This window comes from Xiphias gladius, chromosome 23, assembly GCF_016859285.1.
Source record: "Xiphias gladius isolate SHS-SW01 ecotype Sanya breed wild chromosome 23, ASM1685928v1, whole genome shotgun sequence".
NCBI lineage: Eukaryota > Metazoa > Chordata > Actinopteri > Istiophoriformes > Xiphiidae > Xiphias > Xiphias gladius.
Window position 1 is genome coordinate 13,632,544 of NC_053422.1, and position 18,702 is coordinate 13,651,245.

An 18,702-nucleotide genomic window follows, 5' to 3' on the forward strand; every position below is an offset into this window, starting at 1 on the left:
TAATTTCATCCTTGTCTGTGAAAGTACTTGTTTTTCCTCGCTGCATATTTTAACAGAACAATGTTGGAGCTGGGTTGTTCATTGTTTCTGGCGGGAGGACCTGGTAAAGGTGGATAAGCCAAAACAACAGTTCAGGAACATTTTGGACTAAAGACAGATGCACCGATGACAGAGCAGAGATTATGTACTGGAACGAAGGAAGAAAACAAAAGTAGAGGACAGGATGTGGTGTATCAAGAAACACTTGATTTATCTTTATGCTACTGTTTGAAGCTGTCCATGTTCAAACAGCTGCCTCAAAAACACAAATAATAATTCCAATTCTGCCTTCAGCTGGAAAGCAAATGTGTGTCCGTGTATTTTTGTTCGTGTGTAGAAGAGTTTGTAGGTCACACCTGAGGCGCGGAATAAATGCCACTGAAACGCTTCAAGATTCACTGTTTATATAAACTCTAATAAAGCAACAAAAAAAAAACAAACGAAAAATCCCAAAAAACATTAATACAAACTTTCTCAATGATATACAACAACCAGTCAAACTGTATACATCCTTCTGAGACTGAAATATTTACACAAGCTTACATTCAAAAGGTTTGCTCTGTCGTTAGCACAGCTGTGTGCTGCAAAGGTAAAGCCAATACTGTGTAGCTCAGCTGTGTTTATCTTAAAACTGATATCTTATAATACTAACATATTACATTCATTTTAATATGACCCCCTCACATAACTATTTCCTGTCTTTTCGGACACACTTTTTTGTCTGAACAGCAATAAAACGATCAATCGCCATACTGACAAAAAGGTGAAAATGTAAACAAAGTTGTGGTTACAGCAGAAATAGCTTTTCTCATACAAGTTCAAACGTGCTCTGCATAACATTTAACATTCCTCGTCACTTGTCAAACTCCAAAACAAAACTAAGACACTTTACACACAGACACTCTGCTACTAAAATGCTTCTGCATGCCGGCTGGTGAGTTTTTGTCCAGTGGTGTCAGAGGACCTGCTGCGTCTCACATCCCAGGACCTCCAGACGCAGGGCGATGTCGTTGATCCAGCCGAGAGGGTGGATGCGGAGGTAGCGGCTGAACAGAGGAGGATGGAAAACTGTGAGAGCTTCCTCCTCCGGATCATGGTTTCCTGTGAAGATCTGAGGATGGAAAGTGGAGGAAAGAAATAGAGAAAAAGCAGGGAGTTTAGTAGATGAAGAACTTTAAAAAACTAACACTAAATGCCACAAGTTACACATTAGATACAGAAGACACATCTTTATATGCAGGCTTATGTATTAGAGCTCAACGGATTTGGATTTTGGAAAGCATGGTACAAAGAACTGATTTTTTGCCCAGACGTTTTATTAGTTTCAGTGATTTTCAAGCTTCCCAGCTTTAAGAGGATTCTTTTGGTGGGCTGTCAGCTCCATAACAGTGAGTGACTCACCCATAGTAAGGGAGACTGGGAGATAGATTAGGCCTTCTGTACGAAGGAATAAGCGAAATGAGCAGAGAAAACGCTCGGTCATTACACTTTTATGGACTGTTTGCAGGGAAACCGGATCATATTAGCCAAGAAATGCTCCCGTGTCCGATTGGTCTACCTGTTCTGTTTGGGAGCCGTCCTGCAACACACCACTCCAGGAGTGTCCGTCAAGACTGATGCTGACTGAGAACTCCGTCACCATCATCTGGGTCAAAAGTGATCGTGCTCCTTGGGTTATGAGCCCCGTGATGCGTCTGACTGTCCCCAAGTCAACCTGCAGCCATTCGTAGGGGTTGTTGTTCTTGGGTGAGGGGGCAAGAGGAAACATGTTTAGATCCCAGAAAGTTAAATATTGATATAAAAGATTATATTATATTATATTAATTTCTTTTTTTAATTCACTGCTATTCATTGTAGAAACTCCTGACCCGACCACAGCATCATGTATGACATTGTGTTATTAAATAATATGACCAGAAATACAAAAGTCAAAATTCAAGTGCAATGCATTAAATAAAATGAAAGTGGGGCAAAGCAAAGGAAAGCAAAGGGAAAAAAACAGATGTAGAGATGGCCAAAGGCAACACTGCACCACTTCCTCTCCCACATTACATTAATAAAACTAGGAAAGTCATAAACTAAACGTATGAACTGGCAGTGCATGTTTTTGGCATGCTTTGAGCTGGCAAAACCAGAGGAACTGTTTTTTTCCATTTGAATTCTTGTAACCATCATTCGTGAAAAAATGTAGTTTTCACCTGATAAGGAGAGGGTTGCTTGGCAACAGGAAAAGTCCCATCAAACAAAAATGATTTGCAGCTGAAACCCAGTGTGAGGAGAACCAAGCACCACTTTCCTACTTTGAATTTTTAAAAGCCTATCTAAAAGTCAAACTTCCCACATTTATATAAACAAGGAAATAGAAATCAAGGTCGTGCCATTATAATTTGTGTGCTGGAACACATTTGCTTTGTTCCTGTTTAGACTAATGCTGAGAACAATGACAAAACTGATGGATGACTTCAGCTACTGTTAAAGGAATAGTGCTTCTGAAGCTCAAAGAACGTTAAAACAGATAAAAACGAAACATAACATGTAATATAAAGCCATCTGATAAGACCTTTACAGTACTATTATTCTAGATAAGGTCGGGGCAAAGTGTTTGACCCCTGTCCATGAATCGTAAGTGCTGCATACTGTTTGGCGTGTGACTTTTAATGACAGCTCAACAGATTGATAGAAGGACAAATCACACCTCCAGCATTCAGTGCTGCCAAGTGTGAAAACGAGAGGAGAGGAGGAACTACAAGGCAAACTAATGTAAGGCTAGAGCGAGGAGAATGCGAGAACCAGTGTCATGCATAACAACAGTACTGATTTTGCTTTGCTTTTGTAATAGTTTTGAATTGCATGTACAGTATTCGGTACGTGTATTTGTGAATGTATGTGCATATGTTTACCTTTGGCCTCCAGGCGTTGGCGCTGCCTTCCTGATGGAGCCGGGCTAAGCTGGGCTTCCAGCTACGCAGCAGAGATGAATAAACCGAGGAGGCGCTAAAGCTGCCGTCAGGAATCCGCCTCGTCTGGAGCCCAAGAGGGAGCGAGCAGCCTGGTCACACACACACACACACACACACACACACACACACACACACACACACACACACACACACACACACACAAACATGCACACAGATATACACAGTCATCCTCAGCACTTTCATACAGTGAAATTAACACTATGATAAATTCTGTCTGTTTGGCACAACTCACTGTTGAGATCGCATCCCAGCAGCTCCAGTCGGAGAGCAGGCTTTTGCACAAAGTTTTTCGGCTGAATCCTGACGTAGCGAGCCACAAACGGTGGAGTAAAGTGATTTTCTTTCACCCTGGAGCTGTCCATGTTTCCGTGAAATGTCTAAAACAGAGCCACACATACAGTTTACACGATTTAATACTCCTCAAACTCCCAAGGTCGGCTGCTGACCAGCAACCATTTTAATGCAAAAACATTTTCCTTTTGTCTTTCTTTGACTGATTTCCTAAAATCACAAATGCACAACCAAGAATAGCTTCCAAAATGGTACCTGCTTGTAACTGCTTTACCGTGCATGACTTCTTTACCAAAAAAAGGCAAAGGAGATGAAGACAAGGGGATGTCTGGAAGTTGATTTGCATCGTTTGATAACTGAAAATAATGGCTGACTTGAGGCTAGAAGCTCCATTTTCATCTTAACGGCAAGCTTTGCAAAAGGATCTTTATAATATACAGGATTATTAGTTAATGGACTAAAAATACAAAAAATACTTATTTGGTCATTAAAGGGTCATTTGTGTAGGATACATTAAATTTTAATGATGTAGCCATCAGCTCTAATAAATAGTAAGTAAAATGCTTTGCAACAGTTTCACTTTTTACTTCTTGTGTGTTTTGATTCAATGTGCTAATCTACAGATTGGAGGGTTCATCTTCCTGACACAGGAAACAGATTGTTGGAGCTGTTTCTAGATATAGGATATGTAATGTGTATGCAAATACACATTACATATCCCGTTTATCTTGTGATCTGGGAACTGCATGTTCCATGACTGCTTGATATCTAGGCTCAGCCTCTGCAATGCCGAAGAACTAGTTTTCTTAAGGATCAACATTTTCTTACTGGCAAATATTAACCACAAATCCTGCTGTGCTAGAACAGCAGAGGACATACCTTCTGCCTGGTACTGTTTATTCTGTAAGTTCTCCAAGTGTCCTGGTCCAGACTGTAAGAGACGGTGAAGAATGTGATGTAGTGGTCCCTCAGCTTTGACCTGACTCCCTGTGTCAGCACACCGTGCAGCAGGGTGGGCCTCTGGAGGTCAACCTAACAACACACACATTACATGACATTACACTTCACTGTGCTCGATTTCTGTTTTACATGTGAAATGTACAAAGACGATATAACTGATATGGATTTAATTCAGGTCTTGCATTAGGCACAATGGGCAACACACACTGTACCAGATGCAGGGTAAATACTGTGCAGACGTTAACAGGAGAGAGGCGGTTTGTCTAACCTGTATCCATGACATCCTGTTTCTGCCCATCCAGGCATTGATATAACCCGACTGATCCAGTCTCGCCAGTCTCGGCTCCCAGCTACCTGGACCCACATATGTAAACACGTTAATAATCCAACTGTCAGTGTTGGTAATTTCCAGGTTTTCAGATTTCATAAAGAAGCTGCTTGGGTTATTTTCATTTTCATTGCGCTGGGTATTTGTGGTAAGCGCGTCATCTCTCTCCAAGTACTGACAAGCATTAAGGGTCTTCTTGGTGTGTTTGCCCTGCTAAATGAAAGTTGAAAAAAAAAAAAAAAGCAGGGGCCTTACTTATGTGATCTGATGCCGTGATCTGGGAATCCTCAATTCTTCCTGATTTCATCCCCAGAGGCAAGACACATCCTGCATGTCAGTACAAGAAAATTCCAGCTCAATAATGCGTTTCACAATTCCAAGTATACATAATTACCACTTAAAAATTCGATGATCCATCTCTGTGGACTTAATACATCTGAACAGTACAGAACTACACATTTTCTTTTTTTGGGGTTTTGACATTTCTGGAAATTATGACATGGGCACATGTCGTAAAAGCCTCTGATATAATTCATATGATATGGTGAAACCCTTCAGAAGAAACAAAAGTCAGGGGATCACCAAAGTCATTAGGATTCTTCCTCTGGAAACCATGAAATCTCTACTGACATGATCATCGAATCTATTAGAGCTTAAATTAACATGTAAACAATATTTTTCACGCGCATGTGACTCATATACCTACGTGGATTATATACCAGTAGTTTAGCCCTCATGCCAGCCAGCTGGTAGTCTCCTATGGTGCACTCCACCAGCCATGTGCCAACTGTGGGGGGTCTCATCTCTACTGTGCCAAACACTCCTGGGGGGGGGTAAATGGGTGTCACAGAGCAATAAAATACACAAGAGAGCATGTAATAAAGGAATCAAGAAAGTTTTCACAAAGACAGGGCTTTGTTTATGTGACATAGCCAGAAAAACAAACTAAAAGTATTTGTTTAGCTCTACTTTTTTCTAAATTCTTTACTTAAATAATTTCCATTTTAATTGCGTGGAACATTCTCCGGCAGGATGCAGAACGTTTTGTTGATATTAAATGAAAAGTGGTTCCCATTTGTTTAAACATACAATAATTTCTGTGGAATATAATCAGGCACAACCAGGCTAATGAATAAACGTAGATTTAGTCAAAATGAAAGCATATTTTGTGATAGCAATCATATGGATTGTAGTTTTTTTGTGGTTTGTCATCTGACATGCAAAGACAGAGAGAGTGAGAGAATTTATATGTGTAAATGTTTAAGTATATGGATGTGTGTGTGTATTTACCAGGGAAGAGGTTGTACACGCCCATACGGTGTTCCTGTTCAGTGTGAATGGTGAAAGGCAAACCATGGAAGTGCACAGCGTGGTACTCTCCGTCGCTTCCTACATTCAGCAGGTGCCACCTCACTTGCTGGTGCTGGGCAACCAACAGACCAGGAAGTGTCTCTGCCACGTAACCATTTATCGCTAAATGGAAAAAGCGTAGGCATTATTTCTGAGAAAAGGGGCATCATAAAAACAATGGCGACAAATCTTTAAGAATGCAGTAGTCTACTTTAAACATGACACCAACAATCAACCTTATTCTCTCCACCTGCAAACTTATTGCTGATGTGGTACCAGGGATCCTCAGTGTTGGCCCGACAGGGCGGGACACAGTGCCGCTGCAGATTCTCCTCCATGTACCAGCTTTTAGTTTCATCAAAGGTGTGGAAGAGCAGGGAAAACTCCTGGATGTCTGCCTGCTTGCGGAAGTTGCCAGGCTTACAGATCACCAGTGGACCGATCAGACCTGAGTGAAGGTCCTTCTCCTAAATATAGAAGGAAATATGTGTTTTCTCAAAGTGTTTTGTCAAATGAAAACTGTTATAGTCACAAACAAAACTACAACAGTTACTGCCTCACTTAATTGTTAAACATCAAAGGAAAAAATCCAATCTATACTAATTTTTGATAAGTGTACATGTATTAAGAGGGACAGTAATGGACAACACAGAGAAATAACACGGATGCTGGCAGGCATACACAGCTATGCGTGCACACACACAAACACCTATACTTTAAAGACACACAGGTACATACTATATATCCATGAAACATGTGAGGGCTACAGGTGAAGACCCATAGATACCTTGTCCACAGTGGAGTAGTAAGCCCCAGTCTTGCAGCCAAATTCAGTGTTGGTTGGTCCTTGTTTCCTGGTTATTTTCCAGTTATAGGTCCGCGACTCTCCAGGGGCCACAGGCTCTCCCGGGACCCCAGGTGGAGCAGAGGAGGAATAGGTTCGGTTTATGCCGGCCCCCTGGCTGCGGTCATAGACTCCCTGAAGGTGAAAGGAGTAAGGCCTGGACGCCTTGTTTTTAAAGATCACCTTGATTAGACAGAGAGGGAAAAGATGCCAAACACCAATCAAAAGTGGTGAATTTTTCACAAAAGCAGCAACAATTTTGAACAGAGAGATACAGCATCTACAGTTTTCATAATTCATTTGTTTCATGAAACATCAATAGTAATCATATTTTCTTTCTATGTTTCATGAAACATTTGCTTGTAAATTGAAGATTGTCAAAGTGGAAGCTGCTACTGAGGGTACAGAAAACCATCATTTGCCTATCATTTTATTTTGCTTAGGCAACAGTATCACTCACAGTGACAAGATCATGAATCTCAGCTGTAATGGAAGGTCCCATGATTCCCAGGTGTTCTTGAACCTCTCCTCTGGCTATGGGCTGTAGGAAGTCTTCACGACTGTAGGCTCGAAACACCACCTTCTTGTACTCTGGCAGGAATTTCCTCATCCCTCGACGCATCTCTCTAAAGGAAGGAGTTGAGTCAATACTGCTGCTTTAACATGGATTACTCCAGGACATCTAAGACTCAGCTTGTCAAGCTCAGCTCTGAGTTGTCAGACAGGGCTCAACTTTCATCAATCTACGCTGTATTAGCCAGTATCAGCCTGTGTACGTACCAACATTAGCATGTTAACAACCCTACATGCTAATATGCATATTTACAACAATGGTATGTGAATATGTTTAGAATTTTATACATTGTTATGTTATGCTAGCATGACAAAACTACCATATTAAGATGGAGAAAGGCAGAAAGCGTAACATTAACTTCCTACCATTTAGCTTGTTAGTGTAACACTGGCTCAGAGGAGAAAAAAGCATCCTGGAAAACCAGCTTATTTCAGTGTCTTTCTGAGATTTAGATGTGACGTGTGTTAGGTATGGAGCAAGAGCCAGGAGGAAATTAGCTTAGCTTAGCATAAAACCACAAATTGCTGTTTTTACATTACAGCTTGTGTACAGATTAAACTAATAAGACGCAACATGTTAATTAGTGAACTTTAGGGGTGTTGATATGAGTGTTTTTAAACTTTGGACAGTGCCAGGCTAGCTGTTTCCGCCTGCTTCCAGTCTTTATGCTAAGGTAAGATAATCATCTCCTGGCTCTAGCTTCAAACTGCAGTAAACAGACATGAGAGTGTTATCGATCTTCTCATCTAACTCTCGACAAATAAGTGTATTTCCAGAAATGTCCAAGTATCTTAACTATCTTACCTTAAAGTCCTGCACGAATCCTGGAGGAAATATTATTCCTACCTGGGTTCGATGAGCTGATGCGGTTTTTTGACACCATAGTCCCAGGTGATCTCTTCTGCAGCAATGTAGTAAGTGGGAAATCTGTTCCTTGTGGAGCGTGGCTGCACGTAATTTGTGCCAAATATATCTGATGTGCTGTTAACCTATGAAATAATGTTTGCATTACTGTAGGTGAGGGGTTACGTACGTAATAAATGTACACAAGACACAGAGAAAATAGTACCTGTTGGCTGTAGTCATCATACTCTAGAGACAGATCAATCTCTGTTGCATTGTTGTTATCAAGATTGTAGTTGTATTCCAGATCCAGCAGATCCACTGTAAGTCGCTCACGTTCAGACTGAATGTGTTTTTGCGTAACAAAGTTTCCATCCATTTCTTCTGAAGTGCTTGGTTCGACAGTTGAGATATTCTTTGTCAGCAGTGGATCGCTGTTCAGTAAGATCTCGTTGCTCTCTTCAGGCTCCTCCTTTGTCCTGTTCTTTTCATGTGGCATGTCACGCCTTTCTTCAGACTTTATCTCTGCACCATTGTTATTCCTGTTTTCCACAGCCTCTCCACCAAACTCTATTCCTCCATCTTCTAAGGCTCCAGAGCTCCAGTTTCCCTCTGCCTGTCTTCTCTGTCTGACACTTCTCTTTTCTCCAGGTTCAGTCCCATTCTCAGTAACTGTCCACTCCCCATCTCTCTCTAGTTCTTCCAAGATATCCTGTGGGATTCCTCCCTCTGACACTTTGTTTGGTTTTTCTCCTCCTAATGATGTTACTGGGACTCTCTTCAATTGACATATTGACTGTCCTTCAGCAGCCCCAGTCCCCTCAGCTTTATCATTAGGGATGTTTTGCCTTGGAGAGTTTCCTGACTGAGTACTGTTATTAGCTAGGGGTTTGGTGCACACTTTCACCAAAACAGTGCGATTTTGAGGTCTTCTGCTCCTCGGCTCTAACAGATCGATATAGTCAGAGATATCATCTTCATCTCTATCATGATCGACTAGTAAGAGGTCTCCATTGTCGCAAGGACGAACGCTGTAACGGATGCTCATTCCCCGGCTTTTGAGCCTGCCATCGAAGGCACTGATCTCCCACTCACCTGAGAGAAGAGAAAGGCGAGAGTTAATATGACTTGAGTGTACTCACTGGCGGAACTTGACATGCATCACACTCATTGTTTTTCATGGGAGCCCAACCACCGGCTCTGTCTTGGGGGAAAGAACAGTAGCATATCCAAATGCCTTGATGTGCGTCAGCGCTGGGAAATAGGATAGTGGCTTTAATGCTCAATGCTAAAAAAAAAGGTAAAATTTTTTATTACATTTACGTTTCACCCTCAGGAAAGGCACATTCCTACCATACCCTGACACTTAACGTGTTGAGTATGCGCTACAAGTGTCAACTGACGCCTGTCAAATGACACTCCCCTCCATGATGCTGCCGGTATGTGTTGCACCTAAGTCATCCAAACAAGTCAACCACTAAAGATTTTAGTATTTCCAACATTTAAGGCAAAGAGTAACAATCTGTGTTGTCATGTAAAGCCACTATGTGTATAATTTTCATTCGGTTGTAACATATTTAAATTATTCTGATAATGCTTTTATTTGTACAGTTGGGGGGGCCCACAGGCATGCACAGTGTCTTTTTCAATACTGCCACGAAAGAAATTTTCCCTTCCGTGTCCTTTGCTGGCGTATTGTTGCGTTACCACCACCTGTGGATCAGTGGAATAGTGTGAAACCATTGGCAGGAATGTGTATCGTGTCACAGGTTTTCACATGGGCAGGCACAAAATCCACTCATCAAAAATAGTGCTCCATGACGTTACTAGTGATCAAAAACTACACAGGGTACCTTTAAATTGTCACAGTTGTTAATCTACTTGGCCTCTCATTGGGCAAATGCTTGCCCCACACTGTGATTAAATCAAACCAGAGTAACCTTAGGGTTGTCCCTCAGACAGGTTAGATTTTCAACCTGTGTGAGAGACAGGTTTACATGGCCAAAACTTGAATCTGAGACCTTACCCGCCAGCTCAGTCTCCATGGGAATGGTCATGCCCGTCATGGGGAAGAGGGTGAGGACGGACTGGTAGAGGCCTTGGTACTGAAACATATTTCCCGTGAAGTAAACAGAGAGGAAGTCGCTCTGGGTGCCCACACTGGCCACGTGCCAGAAGGTGACGTCAGTTTTACACATCACGAACCGACGCCCGCTGAACATGATACCGTTCACACCTGGAGGAGGAAGGCAATTCAAAGTAGTACGCTGACACTGTATGTTAATGTTTTTAAAAGTTTTCATTATTCCACTGAGAATCATTGAGAAGAAGTTGAACTCCAAAGTGAACTCACTGTAGATGACATTGGAGTTGTAGAATTCAGGGTCTGTTGTGTTAGAGGAGCGTTGGCTGGATTTCTGCATGTTTTCGTTGAAGTACCAACTTCTGTTCTCATCAAAGACAGCAAATATCAAGTTCCACTCTTTATCTGGGCCCACCTGCATTTAATAATAGATTCAGTAAAAGAGACACAACATATAAAATAACATAAGTGGAGGCAACATTGCAGCATGCATCTTTTGGCCTTTTGACTTCGTTTTTTCAAATAATGCCTGTTTTGTCTAAAAGTGCTATATTGTACGCAGATTCTTATACGTTCTCCTCACCAGGTGTCCTCTGGTGTCGATGGCATTAACTTTGCAGATGAGCAGGGTGCCCACCAGCCCCGATGCCAAGTCCCTCTCTGGTGAGATGGTGCTCTGATACAGCTGGGTTAGACACTGGGGGTCCCCCTCTAAGGGGTCATCATCTGCTGTTAGCTTCCAAATGTAGCCAAATGTTCCGTTGGGGGGCACTCCCATAGAGCGCAAGTCCTTCTCTGGGTCTGTTTAGTACGACGAGAATACAGCAAATTTAGATGTTGGGAATTTTGGGGTGTGGCAGCTGCAGAAAACAGCAGAGTTACAAAGTAACAAGCATAATATGATGAAAACATTATATATCCAGTTTTTGGTGGCAGACGTACAGATTTTGAGTATATTTGCAAGCTTCTACTATCGATAATATTACCATCAGGAGTAAGAAATTAAAGAACAAAAAGAAAAAGACATTACAATGCAACATTTCTTATCTTAATTCTTATTTCTTAAACCTTTATCTTAATTCAATTTTGTGGATTATTTTTAAATATTATAGGTATTTTAATAGTTTAATGTTTCTTGTGAAAGGATTTCCTTGGGTATGTAAACAGTATATTAGGAATACCACATGATTTTTAAGCCACTATGTGTACAGTTTTTTTATGTAGTTATAGTATCTTTCAAATTAACTTTCACACTCAATCTTTCAGAATATATTGATGGTGTAAATTTGTTTCAGCCTTTTCTTCTCATTTTTAATGAGAATTTTTAAATTCTATACATAGTGGCTTTAAAGACCCTGGAAAATAAACACTGTTTGTTATATCTTGGCAAGTATGTAAATATATGCCAAAAATAATCTCTACACATTTTTATACCACAATCTCTCTTTTTTGTCTTGTAGAACATGAAAATAGTTTTGATGACTTATCTTGAGCTCTGGAGCATATTAGATTTATCCAATTAAATGGGATATTAAGGGGCTTGACTGCTAGCTGATGGGTTGTTGTAGCCAGCGGAGCAATATCATTGGTTACACACTGTAAGTGTGAGTTGGGGCATCAGTTGGTTCGTTTACATTTACGAAAGTTGGTGATTGGTTTATTAATTTTTCCCTCGTCCTCTGCCTTGTGGGGTGGTGTGCTTTGAGATCAGTAATCCTCTACGGCTCCTTATCGTTGTGGTTCTCCAGAGACGCCGGCTTGCTAAGCCACACCTACTTCTTGGCAATCCAATCAAATCCCTGATCAATTTGAAATGCTACCTCTTCACATGTTCCATTTCAATTGGAAATACGTCACATTGAAGAAGCTAAAGATGCTCGGACTATGTTTTTACTGGACTTTTAATTATTCAAATAGAAAACCAGTCACATTAGAAATACATAAGTTTTGCCTGTTGGTTTATGTCTGTGTTTAAACTTACTTGTCACTGTGTTACTCTGCAGTGGAAGGATCTTGGTGAGGCCATTGGGGTAGATATTGAAAGGGCGACTGGCCAGGTTTCTGAAAGTGATCTGGAAACACAATTTAAACCAATGGAAGATCAATAGAAAGTCATAAAAAGAGCTTGCGCTTTCAAAAATGCTACGTACGTTTACTTCTGTTTTTGTACAATCGTCAAACTTTCTTTTGCTTTAGCTCATATTTCTCATGCACAAAAGGCCAATTCCTATATTTTCTGTCCTTAAAAATTGGACTCACTCACATGGAACTCATCAGAGACTTTTCCTTTCAGAAGTGGACCCAGCAATGTCTGGGTAGGGTTTTTCCTCTTGGTGAAAGATGCGTCTGTGTATTCTACATACACCACCTTTTTATAGTTGTAACCCAGGTGATGGGGAGGTGCGGGCAAGTATCTGGACTGCAACTTACTGATGTGACCAGGGAAAAAGACGCTTTAATCACTTCATCACAAACAATCAATGTAATTCAAATCAGTTCAGCAACTCACTTTCTGATCTTCTTCCTCCTTACCCTCCTCCAGCTTTCCTACCTGTCTGTGGGTTTGAGATGAGGAGCGTAGTCCCAGGTGACCTCTTCAGCAGCGATGTAATGCTTCCAGGTTTTAGTCTGCTTTCCTTTGCTGGATCTCACTTGCAGTTGTGGCTTCTTAGGCTGAAAGCTTATGGTGTTGAACTTATTTTCATAATCGTCATAGCTGTACTCTTCGCTGTAGTAGTCATTATCGTTATTTTTGACTTTACGCGGGTCAGGTCCCGGCATAGAGAGGTCGGAGCATTTCTCCACCGTGAACAACGCGTTCATGCCATCTGGGTAGAGCAGTAGCACAGCATAACAATCAGAGTTATGACTCTGAGTGAAGTGATAAAAAATACATTTTAATCAGGGTTACAGATGTTTCTCCTTACCGTTGCGGTGAGCATGAATCTGACAGCTGATAAGGAAGCGGCCTACAGTCACAGGTCTCATTTCCGCAGTGATGAAGGTCATAGGGGTCATTTCCATAGTGACTTTACGATGCGTCAATACCTGAAAAAGAAAGCCAATGTACTAGATTTGAGTCAAGACAGTTCGAGAAAGAACATGATAATAATGAACTAGTAAAATCAAAATTAGCAAAACAGAAATTATGAATTGGCTTACGACAAGTACATATTAACATATTTTCTATTGTATAATCATCAAACAAGAATTAAATTAATGTATACAGCGTAAGGCTGCATACTTTAGACTGTACAGTATAGCAGCCTGTGACTGCAATGCACTGAAATTTCTCTAAAATTGATGTCAAAGTCAGGCTGAACACAGTACTCCATGCACGTTTTTGAGCTGATTATACCAATTATATATGCTGCGGTCATTTTGTGCAGACTAGAAAAAGAGGCACTGATTCCCACCACAAGACGGCAAGGTATAACTGACAGGAGTAAAAATCATCAAAGAACTGCTGACTGACTTTTATGTGAAGACTTGAATTACCTGCAGAGTGTGATCCTGAAACTTAATGGAGTGGATTTCTGGAGCTGTGCCCACCCCAATCAAATGCCAAGACATGTGATTACGGCTTTGACAGAGTGTCAGACCTACAAGCACACAAACAGAGAGAGAGAAAATGAGGCCAAATTCCTGTGCAGACCACATACAACGCAGCCACTGATACACTGAGCACGGTGTCAGCAACACTTAACATTACAACATGACTCTATGAAACGAACTTTCTGCAGCCAGTGTGGTTCATTACCGGGTAACGTAGAGTTGATATATCCATTGATGGTGTGGTATTCCTTCCTGCCATTGGTCCTCTTGAACTTCTCTCTGCTCATCCTCTCTCCTACCTCTCCATACCAGCTCTTGGTCTCATCAAACACGGCAAATAGCAGGACGAACGCTGGATTTCTCCTCTGGCCTTTGTCTGTGAAGGCACCTGGGAAAACACACACACACACACACACACACACACACACACACACACACACACACACACACACACACACACAATACAGGTTAAGAGAAATAAGAGTGGTCTAAAGAGTAATATATGATAGTATGTTTGCAGGGCCATCATGCAGCCAGAGAGTTAGCAGTAAAGTAGTATAGCTATTGTAGTATTGCCAAATGGCACTTTTCCGGAAATGGCAGGAATCTGGACTCGTATAAACCACTGGCTTATACAAGGTTTAAACCAAGTGATGAAATTATTTCAGCTTCCTGCTAGCTCTAAATCTGTGTCTTTCTGTCTGTGTCTGTACCTTTCAGTTTCAAAATACTGACTTAATTTGCAGATGAGCAGGACACCGATGAGTCCTGAGTTGATGTCTCGGACTGCGTCCACCTGGGATGAGTAGGAGTAGGTGAGACAATCGGGGTCGCTGGCGGTGGGGCCGTCTTTAGGGCTGATGTCCCACACGTACTCATAGTATCCTCCCGGAGAGACGGCGTCATCCTCCTTCTCCCAACCCGCTGTGGAGTCATCGTACCCGACTCCTGGAAAGAAAGGACATAGCATGACTCTGTTTCACTCCTCTACATTCATTCAGCAGCAGAGGTGGGTGAAAGCAGGAAGACTACTGTCAATGCAGGATACAGTAAAATGATTAATTAAATGAATGCAGTTTGGTCTAATCCTCTAAATCCTCTAGTAATGTAGCAGGACAAACAATGAATAAGTGAATAAATAATTAAACCAGTCAATCACTCACTCGTATGACATCACATTGGAAAAAATAACTAGTGTGTTTTTCATTTTGGAAGGTTTAAAATTGCAACTCCAGTTATGAAAATTGTATCAGGAATAGTCCACGGTTTATCTTGCTTTAAAAACCACATCCAGCGGAAGCACTGACTCATGTTAATGTGCAACAATGACTTAAATCAGACACATACACACACACACACACACACACACACACACACACACACACACACACACACACACACACACACACACACACATACATACACCCACACAGACAGACACACATAGGTGCACAGACACATGCCCACAGGCAACAACCTTTTCCTCACCCTTAACATTACACATTAATGTGATTAGATCTGAAATCCTGGACGTGGCAGGAGCAGTTTTTCAGATTATGATTAAACTCCGTTATAAGAATCTACCCTGTGGCAGGAAGACATGAGCCGTTTACAGGAACTGACTGCTCTGGATCTACAGCAGCATTAGGACATATGCCAGCACCTGCTGTGAAGGGGATTAACCCTCAAAAGCTCCTCAGATCAGGGATACTTGATCATTTCCTTTGCTGTCGGGTACTGTTATGCAGAGGCACCTAAAATTAGGTAGTTTTAACCACATCACATTTCTGTATGTGTATTATGCAGTTTGGCTCTAATGTGCTACACAAAAATCTGCACACACGAGATAATGATAACCGTTGCCCACTGCAATTTCTAAAGAATGAGGAAGCAACTTTTTTGGCAACCCTTTTTTTTTCTTGATAACTCCTACACCATTTACACTTTACTTTTTTTATTTTCCCAATCAAAACATTCATGACTATTACCAAATAGTTTGTTTTCTGGTGCCGATTAAATTAAATTTCAAAGAAGAGATTCTTTGCTCATTTATGGGTCAAAAATAAAACCACGTGTGTGGATATCTGACTAAGATTTCACCTTTATCTAAGTCTCAGCAGCACTGGAACATTAAAGTTTTAGGCATTTTGTGTTTCTTCTTATTTCTCATCTACGGTGTGACATGGAATACCCCTTAGAAACTATGTATGAGTCAAAAAGCTGAGTCAGGTTCTTGCTCATCACTTGACCAAGAAGAACAGAATGCGCCAGACTGAAGTTCATTTTGTGACGTGGGGCACGGAACAAAATATAAAAACTTAGTGTTCAAAGGAACCAAAGCAGTTCCACCCATTCAGCTCACCACACCTTCAGACTGTTTCCAGTAGGTGATGCCCACAGGGCTGATACTGTAGGGCTGAGAGGCCAGGTTTTTGAAGTGGATCACCACCCTTTCGCCAGCCTGAGCAACGATCACTGGGCCTTGAATACCTGCAACCAGCAGACACAACCTCCTTCATGAATTCATAATGATAATAAAAAAAATCAGAAGATACATGCTCTAAAACAAGTAGTGACTATGAAGTTTTCGTTAGTTGGGGTGAAAACTCAGGCAGACTCCATGCGTGTCTACAAAATGTAAAACAACGGTAAATCTGACATTTATGGTCTCCTCCTTGATGTGTTCAGAAATACCGGATGAACTGTCACCGGCCATTAATAGGGTAGTATTGATCCTTTCAGAAAAATGTGATACCTCAAGTGTGACACAAAACAAAGATGGAAGTGTGACCTATAATAGTGAACATCATCAAAGGAGACCTACCTGTCCATGCTGGTCTTGGCTTGGGGACAGTGTATGTGGCATCTGTATACTCCCTGTAAACTGCTTTGATGTATTTTTGAGGAATATCTTTGGATCTCCCCCTAAACAAACCAAAAAAAAAAAAAAAAAAAACCCAAAAAAAAAAACAAAAAAACAACACACAAGAAACAAAAAACAGGCAACCAGTGAAACCAAATCCGATCAAATAACAAGAAACTGCCGGAAAACACCCAGAGACGCCCATCTTAATTATTTATTATCCATGAATTAATCTCAATCCCTTTACGCTTTATTTAACAGTACTAGCTTTAAAAACAGACATGATCACGACAGACGCTTTTGGAGCGTGCTGCCCAGAGAGAGCGCGTGTCTTCGATTAAACAGAGAACCACCTCACCTTTGGTCGGACGGTGGGTCCACCTCGTCCAGGTGGATGTAGTCCCAACCGATTTCTACAGCGGCCACGTAATACTCTCTCACGGCGGGGGCAGCCCGCTGCGCCTCTCCGACGGCGGCGCAGAGCAGCGTCAGCAGCCGCAGCGGCAGCAGCGCAGGGGTCGGTCTCATCGCGATGATGTGTGCGCAACTGTCGGCTCCACCGTGTCCCGGGTCAAAGACTATCCCGGCTCCCGGGGGCTGAAATATTTAAAGAGCGAGGGAGGGCGGGGGAGTGTAACTGGGAAACTGAACTTGCACGTGGGGGGGGCTCGGTTGTGGTTGGGGTGTGTGTGTGTGTGGGTGAGATTGCGCGAGCTGTGCCCTGATAAAAATCAGATGGGACTTTATGGAGAGAAATTTCGTTTTGGACACACCGAGCTGCTGAACAATAAGACACAGCAATCGCGTTAAACAAGCATCACACGTACAACGACGCCATAGAATATACATGTGAATAAACGTAATAAACGGTGGTACCCCTCTCTTTCATGAGGCACCGTTGGAAAAGACTTTGTTTGTTATACCTAATGGCTTCATAAATGTTACTTAATCGCTAACACGTATGGTTAAAAGCCATTCATAAAGAACACATTTTGGGTTGCCAGGTTGCGAAAAAAAAAAAGTCCTTCGTCTGGAGTTTTTATCCTGCTCCTTCACATCTGAACCCAAACCCATGAATTAACAGCTTGATAACATTTATGACTGCATACTCGATCGCTCATTTGAAAGTGAGAAACACATGGGTTTTAACTGATGGACTGCCAACATTTAGAACTGCTGTTCTTAATGGGTTATAACTGATCTATAAAGCATAAGTGGTAAATTATTAATCAACCATTAATAAAGCCATTTCTTACAATTTATACATCTTTTATTAAGGGTGCCCTATTTGAAGGTGTCTCCGATGTGGATATAGTTGCACTTGTCCAAAGTTTGCTTGTCCAATATACAGTGTACAATCAACACCAGAGGTATTAGGACAGTTACAAATCTAAGCTGTAATTTTGTATGTTTTCATCAACATAGAAAGAACTGTGTGGGAGATATAGCCCTTTAAACACATGGTGCCCACATTTAAAGAGTTCAAAAGTAATTGGACAATTGGGCAGCTTTGTGTCATTTCCAACATTGGTTCACGAAAGATCTCACACGTGGCTCAGAGCTGACTGAGGGTTTAGAGTTGCCAATTAGATTTGGGTGGATTTGTTGGCCAATATGAGGATTGAAGAGGTGACCGTGCAAGTGAAGACGATAATAATGACGTTAAAAAAAAAAAAAATTCTATCAGAGAGATTTCAAAGTTAGTTGGTTTGTCAAAATCAGCAGTTGGGTAAACTCAAGTACCCAAAACAAACAAACAAACAAAAAATGAGTGTCTACAGGAAAACGAGAGACTGGCAATTGTTCTGGTAGACTGAGGAACAAAAGTCTTGTGGATGACCAGAAAGTCATTTGCATGGTGAAGAAAAACCCCAGCAAGTCAAGAAAGCTCTCGAGGATGTAGGCGGACATGTTTCCTCGTCAGTGACCAAGAGAAGACTTCATGGCCAGAACTGCAGAGGATTCACCACAAGATGCAAACCCCTGGTAAA

At 41.5% G+C, this 18,702-nt stretch overlaps 1 protein-coding gene across 1 annotated transcript; it reads right to left on the minus strand.

Annotated features, from left to right (window-relative positions):
- Positions 1–426: 426 nt before the first annotated feature.
- On the minus strand, positions 427–17,276 carry f8 (coagulation factor VIII, procoagulant component). The gene is made up of 27 exons (XM_040119130.1): positions 17,070–17,276; positions 16,673–16,773; positions 16,216–16,338; positions 14,584–14,796; positions 14,054–14,236; positions 13,792–13,895; positions 13,221–13,341; positions 12,845–13,121; positions 12,557–12,722; positions 12,275–12,365; positions 10,877–11,094; positions 10,564–10,708; positions 10,237–10,446; positions 8,437–9,305; positions 8,214–8,356; positions 7,254–7,419; positions 6,737–6,976; positions 6,200–6,416; positions 5,890–6,072; positions 5,306–5,422; positions 4,855–4,926; positions 4,540–4,625; positions 4,191–4,343; positions 3,253–3,397; positions 2,940–3,088; positions 1,598–1,780; positions 427–1,150 (listed from the first exon to the last, which is right to left on the minus strand). The coding sequence occupies exons 1-27, from the start codon at positions 17,237–17,239 to the stop codon at positions 995–997; spliced, it is 5,001 nt and encodes a 1,666-aa protein (XP_039975064.1). The 5' UTR covers positions 17,240–17,276; the 3' UTR covers positions 427–994.
- Between the last annotated feature and the right edge of the window lie 1,426 nt (positions 17,277–18,702).